The 24,009-nt window shown below is 33.8% G+C and overlaps 1 protein-coding gene across 8 annotated transcripts in view; it reads right to left on the bottom strand.

Moving 5' to 3' along the window:
• Window positions 1-23,604, bottom strand: part of LOC106060163 (uncharacterized) — a 35,822-nt gene extending 12,218 nt beyond the window's left edge. For 3 of the 8 annotated variants that reach the window (XM_056041656.1, XM_056041610.1, XM_056041663.1), the window contains exons 1-17: window positions 23,326-23,344; window positions 20,429-20,558; window positions 19,294-19,379; window positions 18,680-18,919; window positions 17,874-17,991; window positions 17,229-17,320; window positions 14,516-14,674; window positions 13,692-13,885; window positions 11,574-11,793; window positions 11,289-11,421; window positions 11,013-11,092; window positions 10,504-10,665; window positions 5,138-5,191; window positions 3,624-3,884; window positions 2,764-2,989; window positions 1,092-1,267; window positions 653-788 (exon numbers count right to left, since the gene is read on the bottom strand). In XM_056041656.1, the coding sequence (XP_055897631.1) occupies window positions 653-788; window positions 1,092-1,267; window positions 2,764-2,989; window positions 3,624-3,884; window positions 5,138-5,191; window positions 10,504-10,665; window positions 11,013-11,092; window positions 11,289-11,421; window positions 11,574-11,793; window positions 13,692-13,885; window positions 14,516-14,674; window positions 17,229-17,320; window positions 17,874-17,991; window positions 18,680-18,919; window positions 19,294-19,379; window positions 20,429-20,558 (2,467 nt within the window). In that variant the 5' untranslated portion in view covers window positions 23,326-23,344. Of the gene's footprint in view, window positions 1-652; window positions 789-1,091; window positions 1,268-2,763; window positions 2,990-3,623; window positions 3,885-5,137; window positions 5,192-10,503; window positions 10,666-11,012; window positions 11,093-11,288; window positions 11,422-11,573; window positions 11,794-13,691; window positions 13,886-14,515; window positions 14,675-17,228; window positions 17,321-17,873; window positions 17,992-18,679; window positions 18,920-19,293; window positions 19,380-20,428; window positions 20,559-22,249; window positions 22,896-23,187; window positions 23,432-23,500 lie in introns of those variants that run through there. The other 5 variants (XM_056041651.1, XM_056041644.1, XM_056041626.1 and 2 more) reach the window with 5 other exon arrangements.
• Window positions 23,605-24,009: the final 405 nt, after the last annotated feature.

The following is a 24,009-nucleotide window of genomic DNA, read 5'->3' on the forward strand; positions in this document are numbered from 1 at the left end:
GCTGCAGCCACACCACTCCCCCAGACCACCTTGCACTGGCTAGAGGGGAACCTACTGTCTCTCCAATCTACCATTTTTTTCCTCCCTTGCAAACAACTTACAAATATCTACAAACACTTTTTCAAATGTAACAAAAAAAAAAAAATACCTTAAAAAAAAAAAAGACAAAAGAAATAATTGCGCGAAATTTCATCTTGATCTGAGATTAGGTGTGGGAGAAATAATGTGTACAAACTTTTTACCAGACAGAGAGAGTAAGTTCATATAAGCTTTGTACAAAACAAACCAGTCTAGCTTTAATGGACATTTATTCATGTAAATTTGGATTCCAAACGCTACTATTTCACTAAACAAATATAGGTTGAAAAAAACAAAAAACAATGGTCAAATATGCAGGCAACAACCAAGTCAAATATACAGGTAAAAACATCAAGATTCAAACATATAGGTAAATACCAAAAGTCAAAGATACAGGTAAAAGCATTACTAGTCAAGCATACAAGTAAAAAAAAAATCACAATTCAAGCATACTCTGAAGAGATGCAACTCAAGGTAAGCAATGTTACCACAGTACTATCCCAGCAAAAACTGACACTATTAAGTAAGCCATTTTATTAGGAACAGTGAATTAAGATAACACATTAAAACTCACCACGTTTCAGTTTCTCAATAACATTAGCCACAGTTGGTCTCTCATGCGGCAGCTTAGAGTTACAAGGTTCTATTATATATTTAAATAACTTTTCAGGAATACATGCCTCCATTGGTATAGAGCCATCCTCTTGTATCTAGTCACAGAAAGAGAGATAAACTTATTCAAGTAATGATATTTGGATCAAATTATCTTATACTAATAAAAGCATGACATTGATGACAAATCTACAAATTGTAAGAAGAGCATGTACATAATCTATCAATTAATAAAAACAGATGAGAACAAAGTTTAAAATCATAAGAACGTACATTACGTGAAAGGATTTAAGATAGGCATGGGATAAATGAATGCTAGAAATAAATTGATGATCTTTGAGACCATTTATGAAATAGATCAAAATTCTACTAAAACATGTTCAAAATTAAATTCTTCTTACATAACTAGTCACTTCTTCATCACTTGTCAAAAAATCTTCATAAGGAAACATTCCATGAGTAAAAATTTCATTTAGTAAATGTCCCACCATCCACATGTCAGAGGCTTTGCTGTACTCAAAATTGTGTAAAGATTCAGGAGCTGTCCATCTAAGTGAACGATGTTTTTCCATTTTGTCTGGAACAACAACATAGGCACATTATAGACAGTTTATTTCTTCTGTAACATACAGACATTTTATTTCTTCTATAACACACTATAGACAGTTTATTTCATTTGAAACACACTATAGACAGTTTATTTCTTCTGTAACACACTATAGATAGTTTATTTCTTCTGTGACAGTTTATTTAATCTCTAACACACTACAGAAAGTTAATTTCTTCTCTAATTTTTTGGAATCAAATAAAATGGAGTGAAATAGTTATTATTATTGTAATAAACCTGGTGGTAAACACAGATGGGGGTAGTGGTATGTGTGTAGACAGCAGACGCAAATCGCCCCAGGCCAGAACTAGACGAACAGTCAACCGTGACGAATTACGACAGTCAGCCAAGACAGTTCGGGAAGGATCGGTGTTGTGAACAGATCTCAGGAGCGGCACGAGGGATGTAGTCATGTGATCATGAATGCTCAAATAAGAACATAAAACTAAAATGTTATTTAACCTTGGTTAGGCCAATAATACAATATGCATCCTCCCTTTGGGACCCCTCAACTCAAGAAAACATTAAGAAACTGGAACAGACACAAAATAGAGCAGTGAGATTCATAACAAACGAATATTCACATTTGACTAGAGTAACACCTTTAGTAAAATCACTAAATTTAGAAAGCCTTCAGGACAGAAGACTCAAAAGTAAAGTAGCAATTATACATAAAACACTGAACCATAATCTTCAAATACAAAAACAAAATTTAATAAAATACTCTGAAAGACACAAAGATAAAGGCACATTCCTCGTCCCATATGCTAGGACAAATTTGTACAAATACTCCTTCTTCCCTAGTGCTATTAGAGCATGGAATGGGTTGCCTGAGCTAGCCAGGAAAACCAGTGACTTGGCAGAATTTAAGTCATTGGTTAATATGCATGACTAAATGCATGACGCGTAGGACGTAATCATCTTCTTTTTTGAAGTAACGTCTGTATTATATAAGATAAGATCAACTAGAAGGCTAGAGCGATATTCCATCCGGTTCTAGAAGGCCTGCAGGGACCCTATATAAAGAGCGCAGGTGTCACAGTCAAGACGAGTTCAGTACAACGGCTCAGTGCAAGTCTGGAACGAGACGGAGAGACCAGTGCAAGAGTTAATACGTCGCTTGATAGATCGGTACAGTTGTTCACATAGAAATATTTGTACAGTCTGTGTTTCGTGTTGCCAGCATTGGCTGTAATTTATCGGACATTAAACTATTATGTAATTTGGAGCCGTGAGTTGTCAAGTTCTTTAAGTTGGTGGTGTTGTTTGGTGCAGTTTGCAGAGATCCTGGATAGTGAGAATCGTTACATTATTATATGCTGACTGTGTGCACTACAAACAATGATACCTTTAAAATGATTCACACAAATATCTAAATATTGAGTGTATATACATAAATGAACTCTAATAATTAATTTAATTTCTTGTTCTAAGATGTAATTAATAAATACACAGATTGAAATTACCATCAGGTCTTATATTGCCATCCTTGACCTCAAGACAAAGGTGAAAACCACACAGTTTAACCTTTCTCTCTTCGACAATAAACAAACTTCCTGCTGTAAGATTTCTATGAACAAAACCCAGCTCATGGCAATGTTGTACTGCCATCAGGGCACCAACAACAAAACTATGAAGAATATCTGGTCTGTAAAGGCTTCCATTAATTTTTCTAATGTTTCTTAATGTTTCCTATCAGACACAGTAAACAAATGAAATCAAAATGCTTGAATAAAGCATGTTTAACAAATAAAAAGAAGCATAACAAATGAAAGTTTTTCTATGATATTTTACAAGGTTAATAAATATAACATCAATTTAAATAATATCACCATCTCTTATATGGGTCCTGATTGTTTCACTCATCACTAATTCTCCCTCTTGCCGTGGACAAAAATAAAAAAAAAATTAAACTGTTATCACTTAATTTTGGTTTTGGACAAGTAAGATATTTTAATGATCGAAACCACATCAGTCAAAGTTACCATATAGGATTCATTATTTGAAATTTCGACCCAATATTATTTTTTAAAAAAGATGACATAATACAAAATTTGCACGTTCTTTTTTCAATAGCTAAAAAACTTGTAGATCTACTTTCTGTTTCCTCCAGCTTATATAAACCTAACTCTAACTCTACACGTTTAGTCTTTCTTTTATCATGTAGATCTAGGCAAGAAGTCTTTAGCATCTGAGGTACTATTTTATTTTATTGATGAGTAACATATGTCTGTAATTATCATAAAATAGAAGAACTAGATCAACATGTATTATAGATACATGATACAATAAATAATAACTGATACAATTAAGAAAAGAAAATCACCTGTAAGTTTGTCACTTTATAATCTTCAACAATATAAAATGAAGGAATGCAGTGATGACGAAATGCCAAGAGTTGAATAATATTCTCATGCTTCAACTTCTGTAATTTCTCCAGTTCATTGTAAAAGACATCTTGATGGAAGTGAAACTCACTTTTATTTCGCTCTATGTGATCAGTTTTAGAAGGTTTATGTACATGCAACAGAACTTGGTGCCCATTAAGTCTTGCCTCTCCACAGTGCCAATTGGTTGATTCAAATTGCTGGTAAGGTTTTAATTATGATATGTTAAAATACCTGTCTGTATTTCACCAATTATAAAATTTGATTCACTTGACATAGCTTTAAGAGTCATAAAAAGTTTGTAAGGTATGAATAAATCTAGACTAAATAGTTATTTAGAGTTACATAAAATATTACACAAATGAACTGGTGAAGTAGAATAAACAAATAGCACCAAAATGAAAATCCTACTATTGGTTGAGAAGCAAGAAATATTTCAAGTAAAAGAATTTTTAACCATGAGTCAAACAATTTTGGCCAGATGGAGGAAAACTAGAAAAATCCTTTGCAACTGGAGAGCTCTCTGACAGTCACAGAGCAGAAAGGGAAGCACTAGCACTAGCTGCTACCATGCTAGCAAATCATCGAAGTTCCCCTCACAGTCAGATTGTCTTTCTAACAGACGCAAAAACAACCCTCCAAAGCTTGAAAAACTCTGATTCCCCTTATATTAAAAACCTCAGAACAGCACTTACAAAGCTCAACCACAACAGCAAAAAAACTGTTATTCAATGGATACCAGCTCACATACAACTAGCAGGAAATGAGAAGGCTGACATACTCGCCAAGAGTGGGAGAACAAACTCACAAGTAAACTCTGCACTCTATCCAGAAGAAATGAAGAAATTAATTGTAGATAAAATAAATGAGAAATGGACGAGCTCCCATCCAAATCACAAGAAAGATGATGCTTACTATAAGCTATCCCGACAAGACCAACGTCTAATCTTTCGACTCAGGACCGGACACAACAGAATGCAACAACACATGTTCCGGAAGCTCAAAATTGGAACCAGTGAAATCTGCCCATGTGGAGTATCACCAGAAAATGCCGACCACGTCCTCCAAAACCAAGAGGCCCGTATAAGACATTGGCCCCAAATCACCCCAATAGAAAGAAAACTATATGGAGAGCTCCCTGATTTGGAAACCACTGCGCAGTTCATCTCATGTATTGGTCTAGTCATATGAACACTCCAACATAACAATGAGAACGATGAAGAAGAAGAAGAAAACAATTTTAAGATTAAAAACAAACAAAATGTAAAAAAAAAGGGAAAGAAGCACACAGAACACTTCTCAATAGTAGTTCAAATAAATGCTAGGGTATCTTGACTATATAGACAAATGAGAGCCATCGCAGTATTTTACAAATTCTGTTGAATAAATCTCCAAAAGTTTGTATAAATATAAAATATCAGGTGTAAAATGTCTAGGCCAGACCAATACCTACATTTGGGTCATCTTGCTGGAGTACAGCATGTTGGATCAACAAGGTCTTCATCAGCTACACAAAACAAAAAAACAATTAACAAAAAGATAGGCTTTTAGTGTTAGGTGGTATTGATGTTTAAAGCTTGTTGAAAATGGTAGTTCATATGTATCCACACAAACAGAATGCTTTTTAGAGTTATGTCCTTTAAGACAGTGATAATAAAGCTAATTATCAAAGTAAGATCTCGATGTCAAACGATTCTACAAAGAACTAGCCGAGCAACTTAAAATTTGTGGTCATGTCATGTGATTCCCTAAGTGGGCTATATAGACTCTCATGGGTCTATGACTTTGAAGGGGTCTACAAAAGTGAAAAAGTAAATGAGGGGGTCTATGATAGTAGATTTCATGTCCCATTAATGGAATTAACTAATACATACGATTTGCACCTTAGTTAATTCTTTAATTTTAACCTTATTTTTCAAATGATATTTTTTAGTTGTAATTATTAACATCTTATTGAAATAGGTTAATTGTGCCTACAAGAAACTAATATTAAGCATTGCCAAATGTAAAAAAAAATGTAAACAGTAGTACAATGTTAATTTTTTTTAATGTGGCTTCATTCCTTCCCAGTCAAAAAAATAAATCAATTACCTAAGTGCCTTTTATGCAAGAAAGTTTTATGTAATGAGAGTATGAGACCATGTAAGTTGGAGAATCATTTGAGACAGTCAAACCCTGAGAAAATACTTTCAACACTCAAAGGTAAAGTTCAGAATAACTGATCTTTGCCGATAATTTTTATCAATTTCTGACTAAAGTATAGTAGCTATCAAAAGGCTTAAGTGAGAATTTTTTCCCCTGTTTAACACTATTTCAGAGTTCTTGGATACTTAAGATTCAATTTCAAAACAAAATAGTAAAGAACCAGATTTTTGTTTCAAACATTTTACATAATTAATTTGCAGTTACAAAGAAATAATCTAAATTTGGCAAACAAAGAACTTCATACGCTCAGCATTTCTTATAAAAATTAAATTAAAAATAAAACTTGCATCCCCACAAGGCAAAGTAAATATTATTTGTGTCTACTCAGCAACCCTTGCTGCACCGGAAGAGGACAAAGACAGATTCTTCCAATTTTTTGAGGACATAATTAGAAACACCTTTATGTCCGAGCACCTCTATATTAATGGAGATTTTAAAAAACTATGCATGACCAAAATGCTTGGGACCTCATGGTGTTGGCAAAATCAATGACAATGGCCAAATGCTACTTGAGTTATTCAGCTCTCATGCGCTGTGTATAACAAACACATAATCTCTGGCAAGGAACTCCACAAAGTCTCTTAGCAGCACCCATGCTCAAAAAGGTGGCACCAGCTTGACCTCTATGCATCTCTTAAAGAATGAATCTGAAAAGTGTCATCCACACCCGCTCATACCATAGCGCGGATGGCAACTCAGACCATTTTCTAGTGTTAAGTAAGATCAAACTACTTCTCAAGAAGGCTTATACTTTCAGTCGACCAAGGACTAAGCGAATAAATGTTAACCCTGCAACCCAGAGAAGTCTGTACTATTTGGAGAGCTCAATCCCCTTGATAAATGACGAAGAAGACATCTTTATCAGAAATTAAGATATGCAATCTACAGCTCAACACTTACTGCCTTTGGTCCTCAAAAACACAAAAATATAGACTGGTTTGAGGTGAATCTAAAACAGATGGAATCTTGCATTGAGAAAAAGAGATATGCATACCTCACTCATAAGGCAAACCCTAGCCCAAAATCTTTACAGGCCTTCAAAACTGATAATAAAGAGGCAAAACAATTGGCTAGTGTGCTAAAAACTTTGAAGTATACCTGCAACAGAATTCAAGAAAGTCTCTGTTTGATGGCATAAAAGTGGCCCTTGCTCAAACATTGTCTAAGCCTGCCCCCCTTCCATCAAAATCTGGAGAAAAAATTACGGATAAAACCAAGCAGCTGGAAGGATGGACAGAAAACTACCTCGAAGTCTATGCCACACAGAATACAGTAGATGATGTCGCCCTGGCTTCTCTACCTGATCTTCTAATATTGAAATGCATAGATGAGCTACCGAGCCCTCTTGATCTTAAAAAAACAATAAATTGCATGAAAAATAAAAAATCTCCAGGAAGTGATGGCATTCCAATAAAAGTAGTTAAGGTTAACCAAACACTCCTGCTCCCTGAACTCATAATCTCCTCTGCCGCTGCTGGAAAGCAGGTCATGTCCCACAAGACAAGCCTGTTGCAAATATAGTCTTCGTCTTATTCTTTTTCTAGCCAGCTTTTTGCTGCTGAGCTGTCAGCTCTTTTGCAGACTGTGCCAAGGAAAAATTAGTGTGCTGTTTTCTTCAGTTGTTCAGCACTGCCGTACAGGGTGTTGGTTATGTTGGTCTGGAGTGGTAGTAGGGTCTGCCTAAGGTGGAGTAGGAAGGGGCATTCAAAAAGGATATGGTTTACGGTTTCATAAAGATGGGTGCAGTGTCTACAAAGGGGGAGTTATGTGGGATTTATTTTATTGACATGGTAATTTAACAGAGGTGTGTGTCCTGTCCTTAGTTGGAAGATAGTAGATTGCTCTTTGCCGGGGAGGAAGTTAATACTGTCCTGTTTGTTAGGCATGTTCATTTCTTTGTACATGGCTCTACCTGTGTTTCCTGTTTCTTTTGTGGTTGTTGATTAACATTGACCTCAGGGTGAGGTATTTAACAGGTCTATCTGGTTGTTCCATAGATGATCCTGCCTTTGAAAGCTTATCTGCCCTTTCATTTCCCATGACGCCAATGTGTCCAGGGATCCACTGTAATGTGATGTTGATGTTTAATTTTGTCATCATCTGGTGTATTATCACTATTAGTGTTGTCAACTCTCTTGGGCCTTTTGAGGTGCTGCTGTTAAGTGCTTGAAGAGTGGCTTGGGAGTCTGTAAAGACAACAATATCTGATGGTGGTTGTATCCCTTCATATAATTTGTTTTCAACTGTCTGCAAAGCTATGGTAATTGCCTCAATTTCGGCTTGGAAGTTTGAGCAGTAGTCGCCACAGGGTGCGCTTATTTCAAAGTGTTTATTTTTGGGAAAGACCAGGAAGACACCAAGACAAGCATTGATGGTGGCTTTGAAGGCTGATCTGTCGATGTATATATGGATGGCTGTTTTCGGATGGCTTTCAATTGTTTTGAGTGTGCCTACTTTGAGCTCCAGTGGATTTGATTCTTTTGTTAGATTGTTATTTATTAAATGTGTTTTAAATATTGTCACAATATATAAGGAGATCGGCTTCTCTCTTCTCAGCTTAGTTGATAAAATCTTTGCTAGAGTGGAACTATCCAGACTGCAAGTGATAGCTTTTAGAGTCAATGTGGATTCAGGAGTGGCAGATCAACTCTAGACATGATATCCTCTAAGACTACTGCAGGAGAAATTCAGAGAGAGAGACTGTCGGTGCGTAGGTTATGGTAATATAGCACCAATGTTTATTAAGTGTACAATTTTTGAACGCACTTGTTTGTTGCCTTGCTTGTAAGTTTATGGAGTGGTTTTGTTATGCTGGTGTAACGTTTGTTGAGATTCTTCTGGATTCCCCTGTTTAGGGGAGTTAGTATGGGATTGGAAGTCTACACTGGTGACTAGAGACATTATTGTTTAATTAATATATCCACAATATTAGAATGTTTGAAATTCAATGTCATTACTCCACCAGTTTGTCATCATAACTTATATTCATATTATTAAACAATTACATTGTTAACAGTGAGTCACTTATTTATTGTGAGCACCAAGGTGCCTGTTGAATGTCAGGGGCCCGGGCAAACGAGCTAAGGCTGTAACATAACCCTGACAGAGACAAACCCATTTATATCATTTTTGTTGATGTGATTAAAGCCTTTGACATGGTCAGCAGAAGTGGCATTTTCAAACTCCTAAGGAAAATAGGATGTCCTATGGTAATACCTCAATGTATAATCAAATTAGATGATGATAATATAGAACAGATGGATGTAACATTACAAGAAGAACTGCTCGGAATAAATACTAATGAAGAGCCTAAACTAAAATTTAAAAAAATTATATATGCTATTCTGGAATTCAAAAAGATTATACCAGATACTTATTAGATATTATGGAAAGATTTCTAATTGCTTTTCCTTCTTTAAATCTAGTGAAAAAAGGTTTTCACAAGGTTGCCAATCTTGTAATAAAAACAAAAAAACTTTGGGAACAGAGCAGGAAGGACTAGTTCTCCCGTAGTGCTTGGCAAGAAACTGGGGTGTACGGCATAATGCCTCACAGCCCCCCCCCCCCCCTAGAAGTCGAGTGACTGTCCAGACACATCCCCCTTTAGCTCCTGGAGATGGGGACATTCATACAAGATATGCGACACTGTTTTGACGCTCTCTCCGCATCAGAAGTCATAGTTCGAATGGAACTGGGCAAAATATACCATACCCAGATCTATAAGGGTCCCTTACATCACTGACCCATTGGTGTAGCAGAAAATGACATGTGATGGGTAAGAACTTAAGGTAACTGATGCCATTTGTTTTTAGAATGGCTGGTGTTAAGTGCCTCTTGGTGGCTCCCTCCATCCCTATAAGCGTCAAGTTTATCTGTGGGGTAGGCAATGTCCTCCACAGAGGGCAAGTATTAATCCACCTTATAGGTACCTTATCAGTGGAGAGCCCAGCTTCTAAAGACAAATTGACAGCAATATGTAAGAATCATATTTTCATGCGATTTGTCTTCACTGATTGACTAGAATAGATGTGGGTAGTCTTTTATAGCGTTCGAATGCTGTCCTCCCTCTCCCTCCTTAAGCGTAAAGGGGTCATGCTACCAAATATTTCTGCAGTGCTTGTCAAGCTTGTCTTAAAGGTGCCACAAATAAACCTTAGGGCCTGAGCTTGCACTGAATTAAGTGATTCAAGAACCATCTTACTAGCATATACTTATAGCTGTCCTCAATTTGTTATCTGACGGCTCTTAGGTACAGTGCACATAGCATTTCAGCTTTGGCGTCCCACTTTATGCTGGCCAGCTTTCTGAGTAATGCTAATTTCTCTGAGGCCTTTTGTTTAATGTCCTGGTGCATTGCCAGTTTTATTTCTAGGGTAACTCTTAGATATTTAGGCATATTAAGAGGCTTCAGAAATTGCCTGTGACAGATCTTTGAGGCAACAACTTGCCACCCAATGCACTGAATGGTGTGGGAAGATTTAAGTTTATGTAAGTAAATAATATTTGTCAAATAGGATATGATGTCCATTAAAAAATTCTATTACACAAATAGCCGACACATTAAAGTACACAAATACTTTTAATGACATACAGATTACACAAATTGACACTTACCTTCATTTGACTACTATCCAATTCAAGAACAGGGACTAACAGATTCTTTAATTCTGTATATATCATTGGCATTATTTTTGCGTAGTCTGGCAATTTATTTAAAACTGATCTTCTTATAATTGGGTTTTGGTGAAATACAAGCATCTGTTGAAGGTCAGTCATCTGTTGAAGTGATGTTAAGAAAAGGGTTATTGAATTAAATTTTTGATAGGCCAGGTTCTAATGTTCATTGTTAGGTGCACAGCGTAGTCTGAATATGGAATGGTGCAAACGCATGTTGAAAGATGAGGACAGACAAATGGAGTACTGTTAAGGAGGATATTATTGACATATTATTTGTTGAACAGGATTAAAGTTCTCATAATCTACGACTTTGTTTGCATTCATTAAAAAAAATAAAAGCAGAAATGCTTCAAAGCCTTTAGTCAGTAAATTATGAGCATATTTTAGCCAAGTTAATAATAAACAATAGTTCAGTAAGTATTTTGTATAATAGTGTAAAGTGTTACCTTGCTAGACATATACTTTAAAACAATCTCCATACAACTAGTGCAAAGATTCACAACTCCATCTTTAGACTCAACATTCTCTGTAGAGGTGAAGATATATTTATATATATATATATACACACAAAATATTGAGCATATTACTATAATTACAGAAGATTACTCTAGATTTGACTGTTAGAGCATATATTTTAATATTAAGGTGAACATGACAATAATCAATTCTCCAACAAATAAAAATCAAATAAAAACAAATAGGATACACAAATGATAACTTACTTATTTCAAAACATAAAAACAATGTGATGCTATGTACAAATAAAGAAACAGACAAAGCTGGTCTCTCTGTATCTTGTAAATCAAATGAGTTTTTAAAAAACTCTACAGCCTTTTGGTCTTGGGAATTAAATATCTAAAAAAAATTAAAATATTTTATTTAATTACAACAGATTTTTATGATTTGCTCAAAATGTCATTAAATCCTAAACAACATTGTAATAGTGTATTTCTTTTTTTTTTCTACTATCATATTTCTTGATTAAAACAAATGTAAGCAACAGTTACTTTCTTCACTAAACAGTAGACTAAAAACATTTCAGTCGTAAAACTTCTCCTCAAAACTTTGGCCAGATCTTGTGGACTTATTTCTGAATCTAACATTTTTCGTGTTCTTTTTTTCAAGGTTACACACTTTTTTTCTTGTTTAAATTCACTAATGAAGGTTCTTAAGTCTGTAAAACTTGAATCTATTAGACTGTTTGCAACAGGAAACACTGAGCGGCTCCTAAAATAAGAAAAGAGCAATTGGGGGAATAGAAACACAAATGTAAATAAAGCTATATTTTTGTAAGCATTAGCTAAACCTTAAGAAACATGCATAGATTCCAAAGTGACAATTGAATGTACCTATTCTTACTTTCCTAACTTGAAAGAATAGAATGTGACATTTTGTATTTACCTCTTTAGTTTTAAAAAAAACCAACTATCTGCTAAAATCATATTCATTCTGTGGTTTATTATTGATATCATTATCATAATTAAAGGAAGTTTAAAAAAAAACTATTCATCATCATCATCATCATTCCTTTGGGTTCCTCATGGAACATAGGGCCTTGACAAAAACACACCACTCTCCACGGTCTCTTGCTAGTTTTTTTATGGTTTCCCAGCTCTTCCCGGTCCTTTTGGCTTCTTCTGCGTCGCATGTTCTTTATGGTCTTCCTCTGCGTCTTGTTCCCTGGGGGTTCCACTCTAAGGCCTGCCTAGCTCTGTTGATGGTATCTTTTCTAAGGGTGTGACCAATCCATCTCCACTTCCACTCCAAGATCTGCACTTCTATATTTTTCTGTCCAGTCATCTCCCACAGTTTGGTGTTTTCTACTTTGTTGTACCAGTGTATTTTTAGGATATTTCTCAGGCATCTGTTGATGAAGGTTTGTACTTTTTTTGTTGTGGCTTCAGTTGTTCTCCATGTTTCAGAACCATACAGTAGGACAGCCTTGACATTGAGTTAAAGATTCTTAGTTTAGTCTTGTTTGAGATGTGAGGAGATTTCCAGGTTGGTTTTAGCTGTGTAAATGTCTGACGCGCTAGATTTATACGGCGTTTAATGTCTTCATCTGTTCCACCTGATATACTGACTACACTCCCAAGGTATATAAAATTTTGTACTTGGTCTATTGTCTGAGAATCCAGTACTATGTCTCCAATTTGTTTATTGTTTACTTTAAGTACTTTTGTTTTTTGGTGGTTTATTTTGAGGGCTACTCTTTTTCCTACTTCGCTTAAAGCTGTGACCTTTTCTTGCATATCCTGTAGTCTGTGTGATAATAGGGCTATGTCATCAGCGAATTTCAGATCTTCCAGATTTTGTGTGAGAGTCCATTGGATTCTTTTCCCTATGTTAGAGTAGGCTTCTTTTTGTGACCCAATCCAATACTAGAATAGAATACTTTGACTCTTGTTGTGACTGGAAATTCTTCTTACAGCTTGCCATAGTGGGTTACTTGGCAGGTGAAACCATCATAAACTATTATTAAACAATTATCTTCAAAATCTGTATTATCTAAAAAAAACAATAATAAAAAGCAACTATCAATTAAAAAAAACAAACAACAACAGTGATTTTGCTAAAATTAAATCAAAAGATCATAAGTGAAACTTAAGTTTTTCTTCTCTATGGGAACAGATGATCATTGCACTGATCCACCCAATGGACTTGTAAAACCTTTAAAAAAAAAGTGGCAATAAAAATAGCAAAGGATCAAAGAGACACATTCTACAAGAAATCTTTGAGCAGAAGGTGAATGCTCCAGAACACATAAAGTCCAGCTCTTCTTCTTATTTTCTCAGGCCTAAAATAAAACCCAGAACACATGAAAGTCCAGCTGTTCTTATATTCTCAGCCTAAAATAAAACCCAACTATAACTGGTTAAACATTAAAAGATATACTACATATTTGAATTTTCTTCTTTTAAGTTCTTGGTCAATATACACAGTTACGGTAGTTAATCCACCACTAGGCCATCATCAACTAGGGATCCATTATAAAATCAAAGGTAATTATCAATTCAAACTGAATATCACTTTTTTAAATAAAGATATAAAATTGTTTAATGTTTTGGTTGATTCTATCATATGGTAGAAACAAAAAGGATAAATGCAATAATACAAATACTTACGCAACAGTTCGGCTCATATGAAAGGCAAATAATTTCATTTTATCTTCACTACAACTGTACAACCATTCACAGATGATGATAAAATAGAAATATTTCAGCTGTTCAATGACCGCGATTGTCTCTGCCACGTGATCATTTTGTTCATTTTTATGAAGGTTTCTCAATGCTTGGTAAATGATGTTTTCAAGATTGATCTGAGAAAAAAAACACTTATTGAACAAATTGATTTAAAGATAGAAGAATGATTGGATGATCAAACTCAGCAGTACAATTGAAGAAAGAAAATACAAATTTGTCAATGATCTTTTCAAAGTAAAAATAGAACTTGAACTTAAGTCAGTGCAACATGCCAAGTGAAGATCTTGAGCCTATATAAATATAATGCAGATCTTGAATATAAAAAAGAGAGACTAGTGCAGAAAATGCATAAAAACATGACTTAAAATAGTTTTTTTATAATGGCCTAACTCAAGTCTATCATCAGTTTGGCTTGCACATGTAAACTGGAGCCATGTAGCCCTTCACACATAATTGAAGCATATCATAAAAACATACAAACAAACATTCACAAATATTTAGATTCAATTTTTCCTTTTACATACAAAAACATTAAAATCCAAACTTTCCTTCTGCAAGTAAAAACATTTTGATTTTATCTTTCTTGCTACATACAAAAACATTAAGATTTAATTTTGCTACTTAATCTTTCCTTCTGCAAGTGAAAACATTTTGAATTAATTCTTTGCTACAACATACAAAATCACGGGTTTAAATTTATCATGCTACATACAAAAAAAATGGGCTTAATTTATCAAGCTACCTACAAAAATATTAGGACTCAATCTTTCCTTATCCTGGGATGAAGCAGTAAGTAAAATCAGTTCCACCAAGATGATAGATTTACTCTGTAGTAGAGGCTGGGGACACACTGATATATGGCCAAGAACATAAGCTTCCTGTTCTCTAAACAATGTTGGTAGGAGCTGAAGTTTAAAATAAAGTATTAATTATAAGACAAAAGTCTACATAATAAGGCAGTGTTTCCCAAACTTTTGACATAAGCATACCCCTTTTATAATTTTCATAATGCTCAGTAATCCTCACAACTGTTTGTGGAGGTGGGCTATTTTATCTCCACAAACTAAAATAATGGGAAAATATAAGTTTATGTGCGTATAAGATACGTCTCTAGATAAAGGCCCAATGTAAAGCCTAGATACAGTCATGTGCATAGTGCGAATAGTGTTGTCCTTTTCCAACTTCCACGGCAGGAGAAAAGCTTAAATGAAAATTCAATGGTCAAAAGTTTATGTGGGAGAGCGTCGTGATGCACAGGGTGCCAAAGAAAAAAAAAAAAGGAAGTGGGGGGGTTCTGGCTAGAAAGCATCATAAATATGAGAATTGAGAAGCCAAAGTAAACAGTCAGAGATTGTATGTAGGACTAGATTTTATTTTTTTGGGAGGGGGGGGAAGTGATACTAGAATTCATGGGCCTTAAGTTTGCGTGCATGAATTGATAGGCAAAAAAGTATGTTAGGGGATCGTTAAAATGCGATTTGTTTTATTGGAAGTGCAAAAAACAAATAGGAGGGGATGTTTCGGCTATAATAAACAATACTAGGAACATAACAATTGTCGAAGCTGCTGTCTAATGCTAGTTAATAATAAATTTATTATGAATCTTTTATAAATATTAAGAGACTTAATAAATTTTCTTTGTTTAAAACAAATTCAGTATTCGATACTTTATTTTTAAAATATTAAACAATAATAGAGCAATTGTTGCTAAAATTAGATCACCATCTTATAATGTCATTATAAAAAAAAAGCATATATTTATTATACCATTTCCTGATCTTTGAAGAATTTATTCTTAAAATGTAAAATAACACTGGTTTTGAGTTAGAAAAAATAAATAATAAAACAATAATTTAAAAAAGTGATTTAAAAAGTATTGATATTTTATTTTAATTTATTGGATGAACATAGCAAATGGGTTGTTAACAAATCGGTATAGTTAATGAATTACAATGTGTTCACCTTTAAAACTCTTCTCATACCCTGGTAGGCAACCACATTTTGGAAACGCTGTACTATGGTGTTAATGTATACAAAATAGGCAAGCATTTAGCTAAAATACACTAATTAAGAAGTTTGAAAACAAACAGATATATTTGGCTTCTCTTGTGATAATTAATTTCGAACAATAAAAATAAAATCATGATATGCTTGGTATTGTTAGACACTTAGTTTAGTTTAGGAATGCACTGTAGTAGACTGATTTTGAACGCTACATAGTGACGACATAGGCATTGGGTGACAGATTATGATTGTAGACTTTTTAAGACAGTTACTGCAAGGCTCTTGAAGGGATAACATCATTTTGATGGCTGACTCGACTGTGGCCCATTATGTATTAAAGTTCGTTATTCTATTTTCATCTCGAGTGAACTTAGTTACTGAGCATTGATGCTGTTTGTTATTTTCATATTGTCTCATAATGGTGTATGTCTTAGCAATCAAACTGGCACCAGTAATACACAGTACAAGATACCCAAGCATCTAGGATTATCAAAATACTGTAGAAATACATCAAATACAACTTATACATACATCTAATTGTTGTTTGACCTACAGACAAGGGTTAGGTGAATGCCTAATCTTTCATGGCCTCTGGAAGATATCCCTTCATGTGTCAAGTGTTCAAAGGGGAGTTTACACTGGTAATAAATTACACTAAATACTGCTTATTAAATCTTGCTTTAATAAAATGTACAAATTATTTACATGCAAAATGCATTATTCTTTTTTTAAAACAATTAAATTCAGTAAATTGTTAGTAGATTGTATAAAACAAACCACTAGCATAAATGTCATGAAAATATACAAAATAATTGCCTCCCTTCTGCTATATAGTAAATAGTTTTACCAATGATGTATTTTTATGAAAAAATACTTTCACACTTCATTTTAAAAACAAAATAGTTTGTACTTTCAGAAGATACAAAGTAACAGTTACACCAGAACTTTGCAAGTCACAAAATGTCATGAAATAGGATTCTCAATATCTTTTCTAGTTTTTGAGATCTAATTTTGATGAACTAATAGGGACTCATTCTCTTTTTGGGGGACACTAAAAATGAAAATAAATTTTTATGATTGAACTTGACAATTTTTCATTTCACTTTTATTTCTGCTGTGAAGTGTACATAAAGTTGAAATGTTATATGAGTCCTATCCCTGTCCTTATTGAGGTGGATAGACTAAATAATAAAATGAAACTATTTCAAATAAAACTGAGTACAGTGTAATTGTTTTTGTTTTGCTATCCTAAAGGAGTTCTCATTAGTTTTAATTTTATTTTAATATTAATAAATGAGTAGGTCTATAATAGCTATCAACCTAAAATATTGATAAAAATTAGGGATAGTTTTTTATGAGTCACAGGATGTAGATAAAAAGAAGCTGATTTCTATTTATCTGAATTAGTTAAATTTAGGCATATAAAGTAAGTATAAAATAAGTAAAATAAGTTACCTTAAACATAAAAAACTGTATTTCATAAACAAAATTTTCATTTTCCTTTGTTAGTGCATTTAGTTTGGTGATTCTATTTTCCATATTAGATTCTGTTTTTCAAAATAAATGATAGAAATATTTAAATTCATGAAATGAGTAAAACAAGTTCAAACATACTTTGAATACCTTGAAGTATAGGCTATATTCTTTCCTTTAGCAGCCAAAGCCTAGTCTAGAGAAGTTAAGATAATACACTTGGCTTAACAGCTAAGGCTTGGCTCTCAAAGAATCTGAAACTACAGATTAGATGTTGGAAATCCAGTGAACAACTGGTAGACAGAAAGACAGCAGACTTGCTCTAGAAGATGATATACACCTATACACTTACACTATGAGATGATACGAGGCATCTGATCATGAGAAGTTGAGACTATATTCCTTCTCTAGAGAATCAAAGACTATATACCTTGCTTAGTGATTCACTTAACCTAGTGATGAGGACTACAAAAGCTATACAACTTGCCCCCCCCCCCCTCCAAAAAAAAAAACGAAATTACAACTTAATCTTTCAACGCTGAGAAATATAGACTTCAGTCTAAATAGTATAAAACTTCAAAAAATGTCAAACTTCTATTTAGTTAAAATTTGGGTGAATATACTTACTTTCTAAGACCTTTTCAGAGGTAAGAAAACACTCTTTGATAAAAGGTTGAAAGTCATTAGGACGATCAAAGAAATCAGGATACTGAACAAATTTGTCAGAATCTTTGAGCTCTACATACTGCAATGAAAAAAAAATAAATTAAAAAATGTATCATATCCAAATAGAAGGTGCACCCATGTCAAAGCAACATCCTATTTTTGAACATTTTAAGACACAAGTATAAATCACAGCTACTAAATGCCATGTTGCAAAGATAACAAAGTAAAACAATGACACAACTTCAAGGACCAAGGGAGCAGGGATAGAACATTCTTTTGTCATCCACTTATCATCACAAGTGAATATATCTACCAAACCAACAAGATAACCATGTTATCAGCATTAACACTGCGAAATTCAAGCCACAAAGGATATTCGTGGCAAAAACAAAGGTCACACTTATTGACACTTTTGCTACTTGAAGACTGTGTAAAAATTATTGTAAACATTTTTTTTTTTTTAAAATTCTGACACATTTGATCTGCACTCTCGATAGTGAAGAAATGGATTAGTTGTGAATAGAAAACATTGTGTTCAAGTAAGCAGATGTGGAGCATCAATACAGTTTTTGGTTTCAAGTCATGAATGTGATGTGCATCTGAATTTGGAGCCCTTCGAAAAAAAATGGTGCATCTTAGATTTGATGGAATACTGTATTTCTTTTTCAAAACAAACGCTTAGAAACTTTAAAAAAAGTTTTTCTAATATGTATTCAGAGAAATGCATCTGTTTAAAAAAAAATAATTTAACTAGTTCTAATTATTACCTTTAAAGAACTCAAAGGGATGTCAAATTTTTCTGTATTTTCAGACTTAAGTCCATCTGCACTTTTGTCCTTGGTTGCAACAAGCTGGTCAATAAAATTCTCTAATGCCACATCATCTATGATATGAGATACAGTAAACTTTTCCTTAAGCTCTGTAAAGGCTTTTGTATGGTGATCGTTGAACTTAATTAGTATGAGTTTCTTTAAATTTTTGGATAGCTCCTGTTTACATTCTTCAATCTGTTGAGAAACAAAATAAGACTTGAAGTTGGGAATGTTATTTTTTTACTGGCATCCTCAACAACAGAAAACAGTTCACCACATGTATAATACAGAGGTAAAGGTAGATTAGATTCAGAAGTGAACAAGACAGGTCTGACACTAAGCTTATTATTGGAGTCAGAAGAATATATATGTGAAATATTTTTGTACATCTTGAGTGACAGAAAGACTATTATAGAAACAAGATTAGTTTTAACATTTAATAAATACTGAAATACTAATTGAATTAGACAAAAACCTAGAAATGATGACAATATGCCTAAAACTGATCCAAAGAAACTAAAGTAAAAAAGTTGCAGTAATAAGCTGTCTAAACAAAAAGATAAACTAACTTTATTTTCTAGTTTTGTACAAATATGTATAATAGTAAAATCACAGTTGTTCAATCCCTCTAAGAACCAAGACGGAAAAGGTCCATCTGAAAAAAGAAAATGGATAGAAAAATGAAACAAAAACTATAGACTTCTAAAATTGTTTGCTTTCATGTAAGAGTATACACAAAATATATCTTGAATCTATTTCTATTTACAAATAATTACATTGAATTATTTTAACTGTAAATAACAGTGTTCTCAATAGTTAGTCCCTATAATCCATCAATTAAAGGCTGACATAGGCTAATATAAATGTGTATCTAGTTCACGCTTACAGTTTGAACGTATTCAGTTGCAAGCTGAATTCCTTTCCTTTACTTTATTACAAGATAAATCTTAAAACTCTATGGCTTGCAATTCAATCAATTTTGTCAGTTCTCTTTCTAGACTTAATTAAATTTACTTCAACATATAAAAGTTAATGTATAGCATGGATGTCCAAAATATGACCAGCAGGCCTGACACAGTGCTAACTGGCTGGTGAAGAAAATTGGAAAAATGATTGTGCTCTATTTTGGGGTTTGTCATGTCTCAGTATTCCTTGGATGCATTGCATTCATTATGTTATTTTCTCATATTCATGTTCATTTTATTGTTATACAAACAATATATTTGTTTACGTCAAAATAGGTTTTACTTCTTGGAAATTTCTGCTACTATCATGAGTTGACTGTGTTATAGGACTATGTTTGTGACCAGGTTTTTTTGGTAGTGTACTTTTAGTAGATATAGTACTGCTCTGTTCAACATGTTTGCAGCAATGAAATAGGTAAGCTGAAGAAATACAAAGTGGTCTCTGAGTATAGAAACCTACATTAATTTGTGGGATGTTTGAAGTTTATAAAAAAAATAGTCATGCATGTTAATTGGTGGACTTAAACTCTGATAAGTCATTTGTTTTCCTGGCTGATTCAGGCAACACATTCCATTCTATGATGGCACTAGGGCAGATGCAGCACTTGTACCAATTTGTTCTTAACTTAATTAACTTAATAAAACTTAACTATAACTTAATGATTAATAACACTTAGAGGGTACTGGTCAATGATAAACAACACTTAGAGAGTATTGGTCAATGAAAGACAATACTTACTCAAAGGGTATTTTTCAATGCATGTTTCTTGTTTAGCTTTTAACCTTTTACTCAATTCATTAATCCATTTTAAGTGAGATTCTCTTTCACATAATGGAATGTGATAGTTGGCTTTTAGTTTTGACGCCATCTATATTTGGTCAGAAACAGAAATTTTATTGAGCATAGATTAAATATGCAAAAAAAAAAAAAAAAAACACCTGCCAGTGAAGACAAATCAAGTTAATATATATATACATATTATATACTAGCATTAGCAGCCAGCGACACCTGTTACAGATATGTGTGTGTGTGTGAGAGCAAGTTTAATTATTTTGTAAGGTGTTTTCACGACTCACTGAATGTTACCAGCAAAGTGCAGGGATTCTTTTGACATATATATATATATATATATATATATATCATAGGCGTAGCAAGGAATTTTGTTCCCCCCACGTGTGTATGTGTGTATACATATATTTATATATATAATTAATCTTTATTACTTTCTGACCCTTTATTCTTTCTAATATTTTTGTACTCTAGAATAGGCTCTTCCTATAATTAGTGTAAAGACGTAGACACCCTGCCCTTGTCAGCTAGAGGTCTGGGGGAGCGTTGTAAGCTCCCTCAGCAGGGTCCGTGGCTGAGCCCCTGCACCACACATTATTTCCAGTATTTAAAATTTTAAAAAAAGCAAATTTTTTGGTATCTACAATGCATTACTGGCTATTGTTCCATTAAAAAATTGTAGGTCAAAAAACAAATCTGCTTCTCTCTGCAATTTATTGGAGCCAGGCAACTGATAGAAAATGGTAACTATAGTTTTGCTAAATTTTTTTATTGGAGGGTGAGGGAAACCACAAAACCCCATTTGGCTACACTCATGAATTTGAGTAATAGTAGCTTTGCTTTTATTTTTGTTGGAAGAGGAAGTTTGGTTTTGATTTTTTATTGAAAAGAGGAGTCTAAACCATCTGTTGCAGGGTTTTAAACTAAAACCATCTGGAAAGGGGCTTTGAAACTCAAAGAACCCATTGGCTACACTCATAGAATTCGGTTACTGTAGTTTCCATTATATATAATATAGTTAGTCTATTATGTATTTCTCATCTTTTGTGATCATGGGAGTGAGGGCTTTGCACTGGGGTTTTGTGTCTCCTTATGTGGCTGGTGAGATGTATGTTAGCCCGGAATTTTTGAATGCACACTGGTCAGGTTATTCCAGCTGGAGCTTATAAGTGTGATTGGCCTTGCTTTTCTTCTAAAGGAGTCATTTAGGAATGCAGAAGTCTTCCCTTCTGCAGATGTGGCCTACCCATCACGGCTGAGACTGCATCAGGATTGTGTGGATGCTTTGAAGGCTTACTCTTTGATGGACTTCAGTATCATGTATTTTTAACCTCAAAACTCTATGATGGGAGTCTTAAACTTAAAACACTCTAGAGGGGGGTTTTAAACTCAAAACCCATCTTGGCTACTGTAGTGTGTTAAGTTTTATATTGAAAAGGTGGTTTTTGATGTAAAAAAAAAAAAACTGGGGGGGGGGGGGGGGGCGTTGGACGTTAAACTACGCTCATTGAATTTGGTGACTGTCATTTGCTTTATTTTAGTTTTATTGAAGAGAGGGGGGTTTTAACTTCAAAACCCACTAGAAGGGGTAATTTTAACCTTAGCTGCAATGGGGCAAGTGATGCTTAGCATTAAAATCTCACCTATAATAAACAAAATTAAAGGAAAAAAACAGCAAAATTCCACGCAACCCTTGTATAATATACAGTGCTTTTTTTGTGACTGTACAGCATACCAGCACCTTTTTGAATGGAAGGAAAAAATTATTACTTTTCTTGTATGTAGACTGATGCGCTCCCTGGTCATGGCCACATTTTTATATGCTTGCAAGTCTTGGATGCTGACTGCAGAGCTAGAGAGGAGGATCCTAGCAATGGAAAGAGATGCTACAGAGAGATCCTAGGCATCACTTTCCAAGACCGCATAACAAACCAAGAGATTAGAGACAGGGTTACTGCAGCGATCGGACCCCATGATGACCTGCTAACTATTGTAAAGAAACACAAGCTTAAAATATATGGCCATATTACAAGATTCACGGGGCTCGCAAAGACCTTCCTTCAGGGAACAGTACCAGGAAAAAGAAGAAGAGGCAGACAGAGAAAGCGATGGACAGGCCTACCATTGATAGAGGTTTTAAACAAGGCAAAAAAACAGGGAGAAATGGTGAAAGACGGTTGACAAATCTTGCTTGGTGCCCCAACGGTCCAACAGACTAAGTCTAAGGGATAGGTAAAAAAAAGGTATTAATTTATTAGTAGTTAAAAGTTTGGCAATCCATCATTTAGTACTGGCACCCAATCACTGAGTATACCGGCACCTATTTTTTTTTACAAAAGAAGCACTGATAATATAATTAAATATATATATAATTATATTTATTATATATAGTGACTTAGTAATATTTTACTAGCAATATTAGTGAAACAGATCTAGACTCTAGATCTATTAGTATTAAAGTACTATTCTATAGATATAGTCTATACTAGTCTAGATATTATATCTAGGCTATAATTATACTAATTATGCTTATAGTTATATTAATAATATTATATTATTATTAATATATACTGACATAGGCTAACATTATTGATTATTTTGATTATAGACTAGAATCTATTCTAGCCTAGACTAAACTAAACTAAAAAGTTATGATTCTATAACTAAAGTCTCTAGATCTAGATAACGAGTAGATAATAAAATATTACTACTTGACTCAAACTCAAGAGTCTTCTAAGTATAAGACTATTATTTTTTTAGAAGTTCGGAGGTGAGTCACTGAGTGAGTATAAGTATAAAGTAGTATTTATTATAAGTTAATTTAGTTTACAAGTCTAGATCTAGACTAGAGTAGATCCTAGATAATTAATCATTTCTAAATCGACACATAGATGTAGAAATCTAGATCTAGACATCTATACCCGGCCCCGTAGATGATGTATGAATCGATTTTTCTATCTTTGTGCAAATTCAAGGACAAGGTTTCGATCCTAGATCTAGATTTTTGTCTATACACTATACAGGGGATTTTTAAAGATGCTTTCCGGGTAGATCGAGATTTTCAGTGGTTCCCAAACTATGTTGCGATTTTTGTCCAGTTTTCGGTAGACCGACTGTTTAGCTAGATCCATGGGCATAGCCATTTTTTTGCCCCCCCCCCCCCCCCCGCCATCTATTATATATGTATGTATATATATATATATATATATATATATATATATATATATATATATATATATATATATATATATATGACTAATATATATATTATATATATATATATGACTAAAGAAGAATGTTTGGCGTATGTATGTATGTAGATCTATGTATGTCCGCGTTTAGAAATAAAAACCGCTTGACCAATCTTGATAAAACTTGGCAGAAATGTTCCTTGGGTACCAACTTAGACCGTAGTGTATGTATAGTGGCCTATAAAATAAACAAACTTAAAGACCAACTGAAGAGGTTTTGGGGTCAGACGCGGAAACCGGTGTTATACTTTTTTTTAGATTCATAATGCTTAAAAAAAC

The sequence above is a fragment of the Biomphalaria glabrata genome, chromosome 1 (assembly GCF_947242115.1).
Source record: "Biomphalaria glabrata chromosome 1, xgBioGlab47.1, whole genome shotgun sequence".
Taxonomy (NCBI): domain Eukaryota; kingdom Metazoa; phylum Mollusca; class Gastropoda; family Planorbidae; genus Biomphalaria; species Biomphalaria glabrata.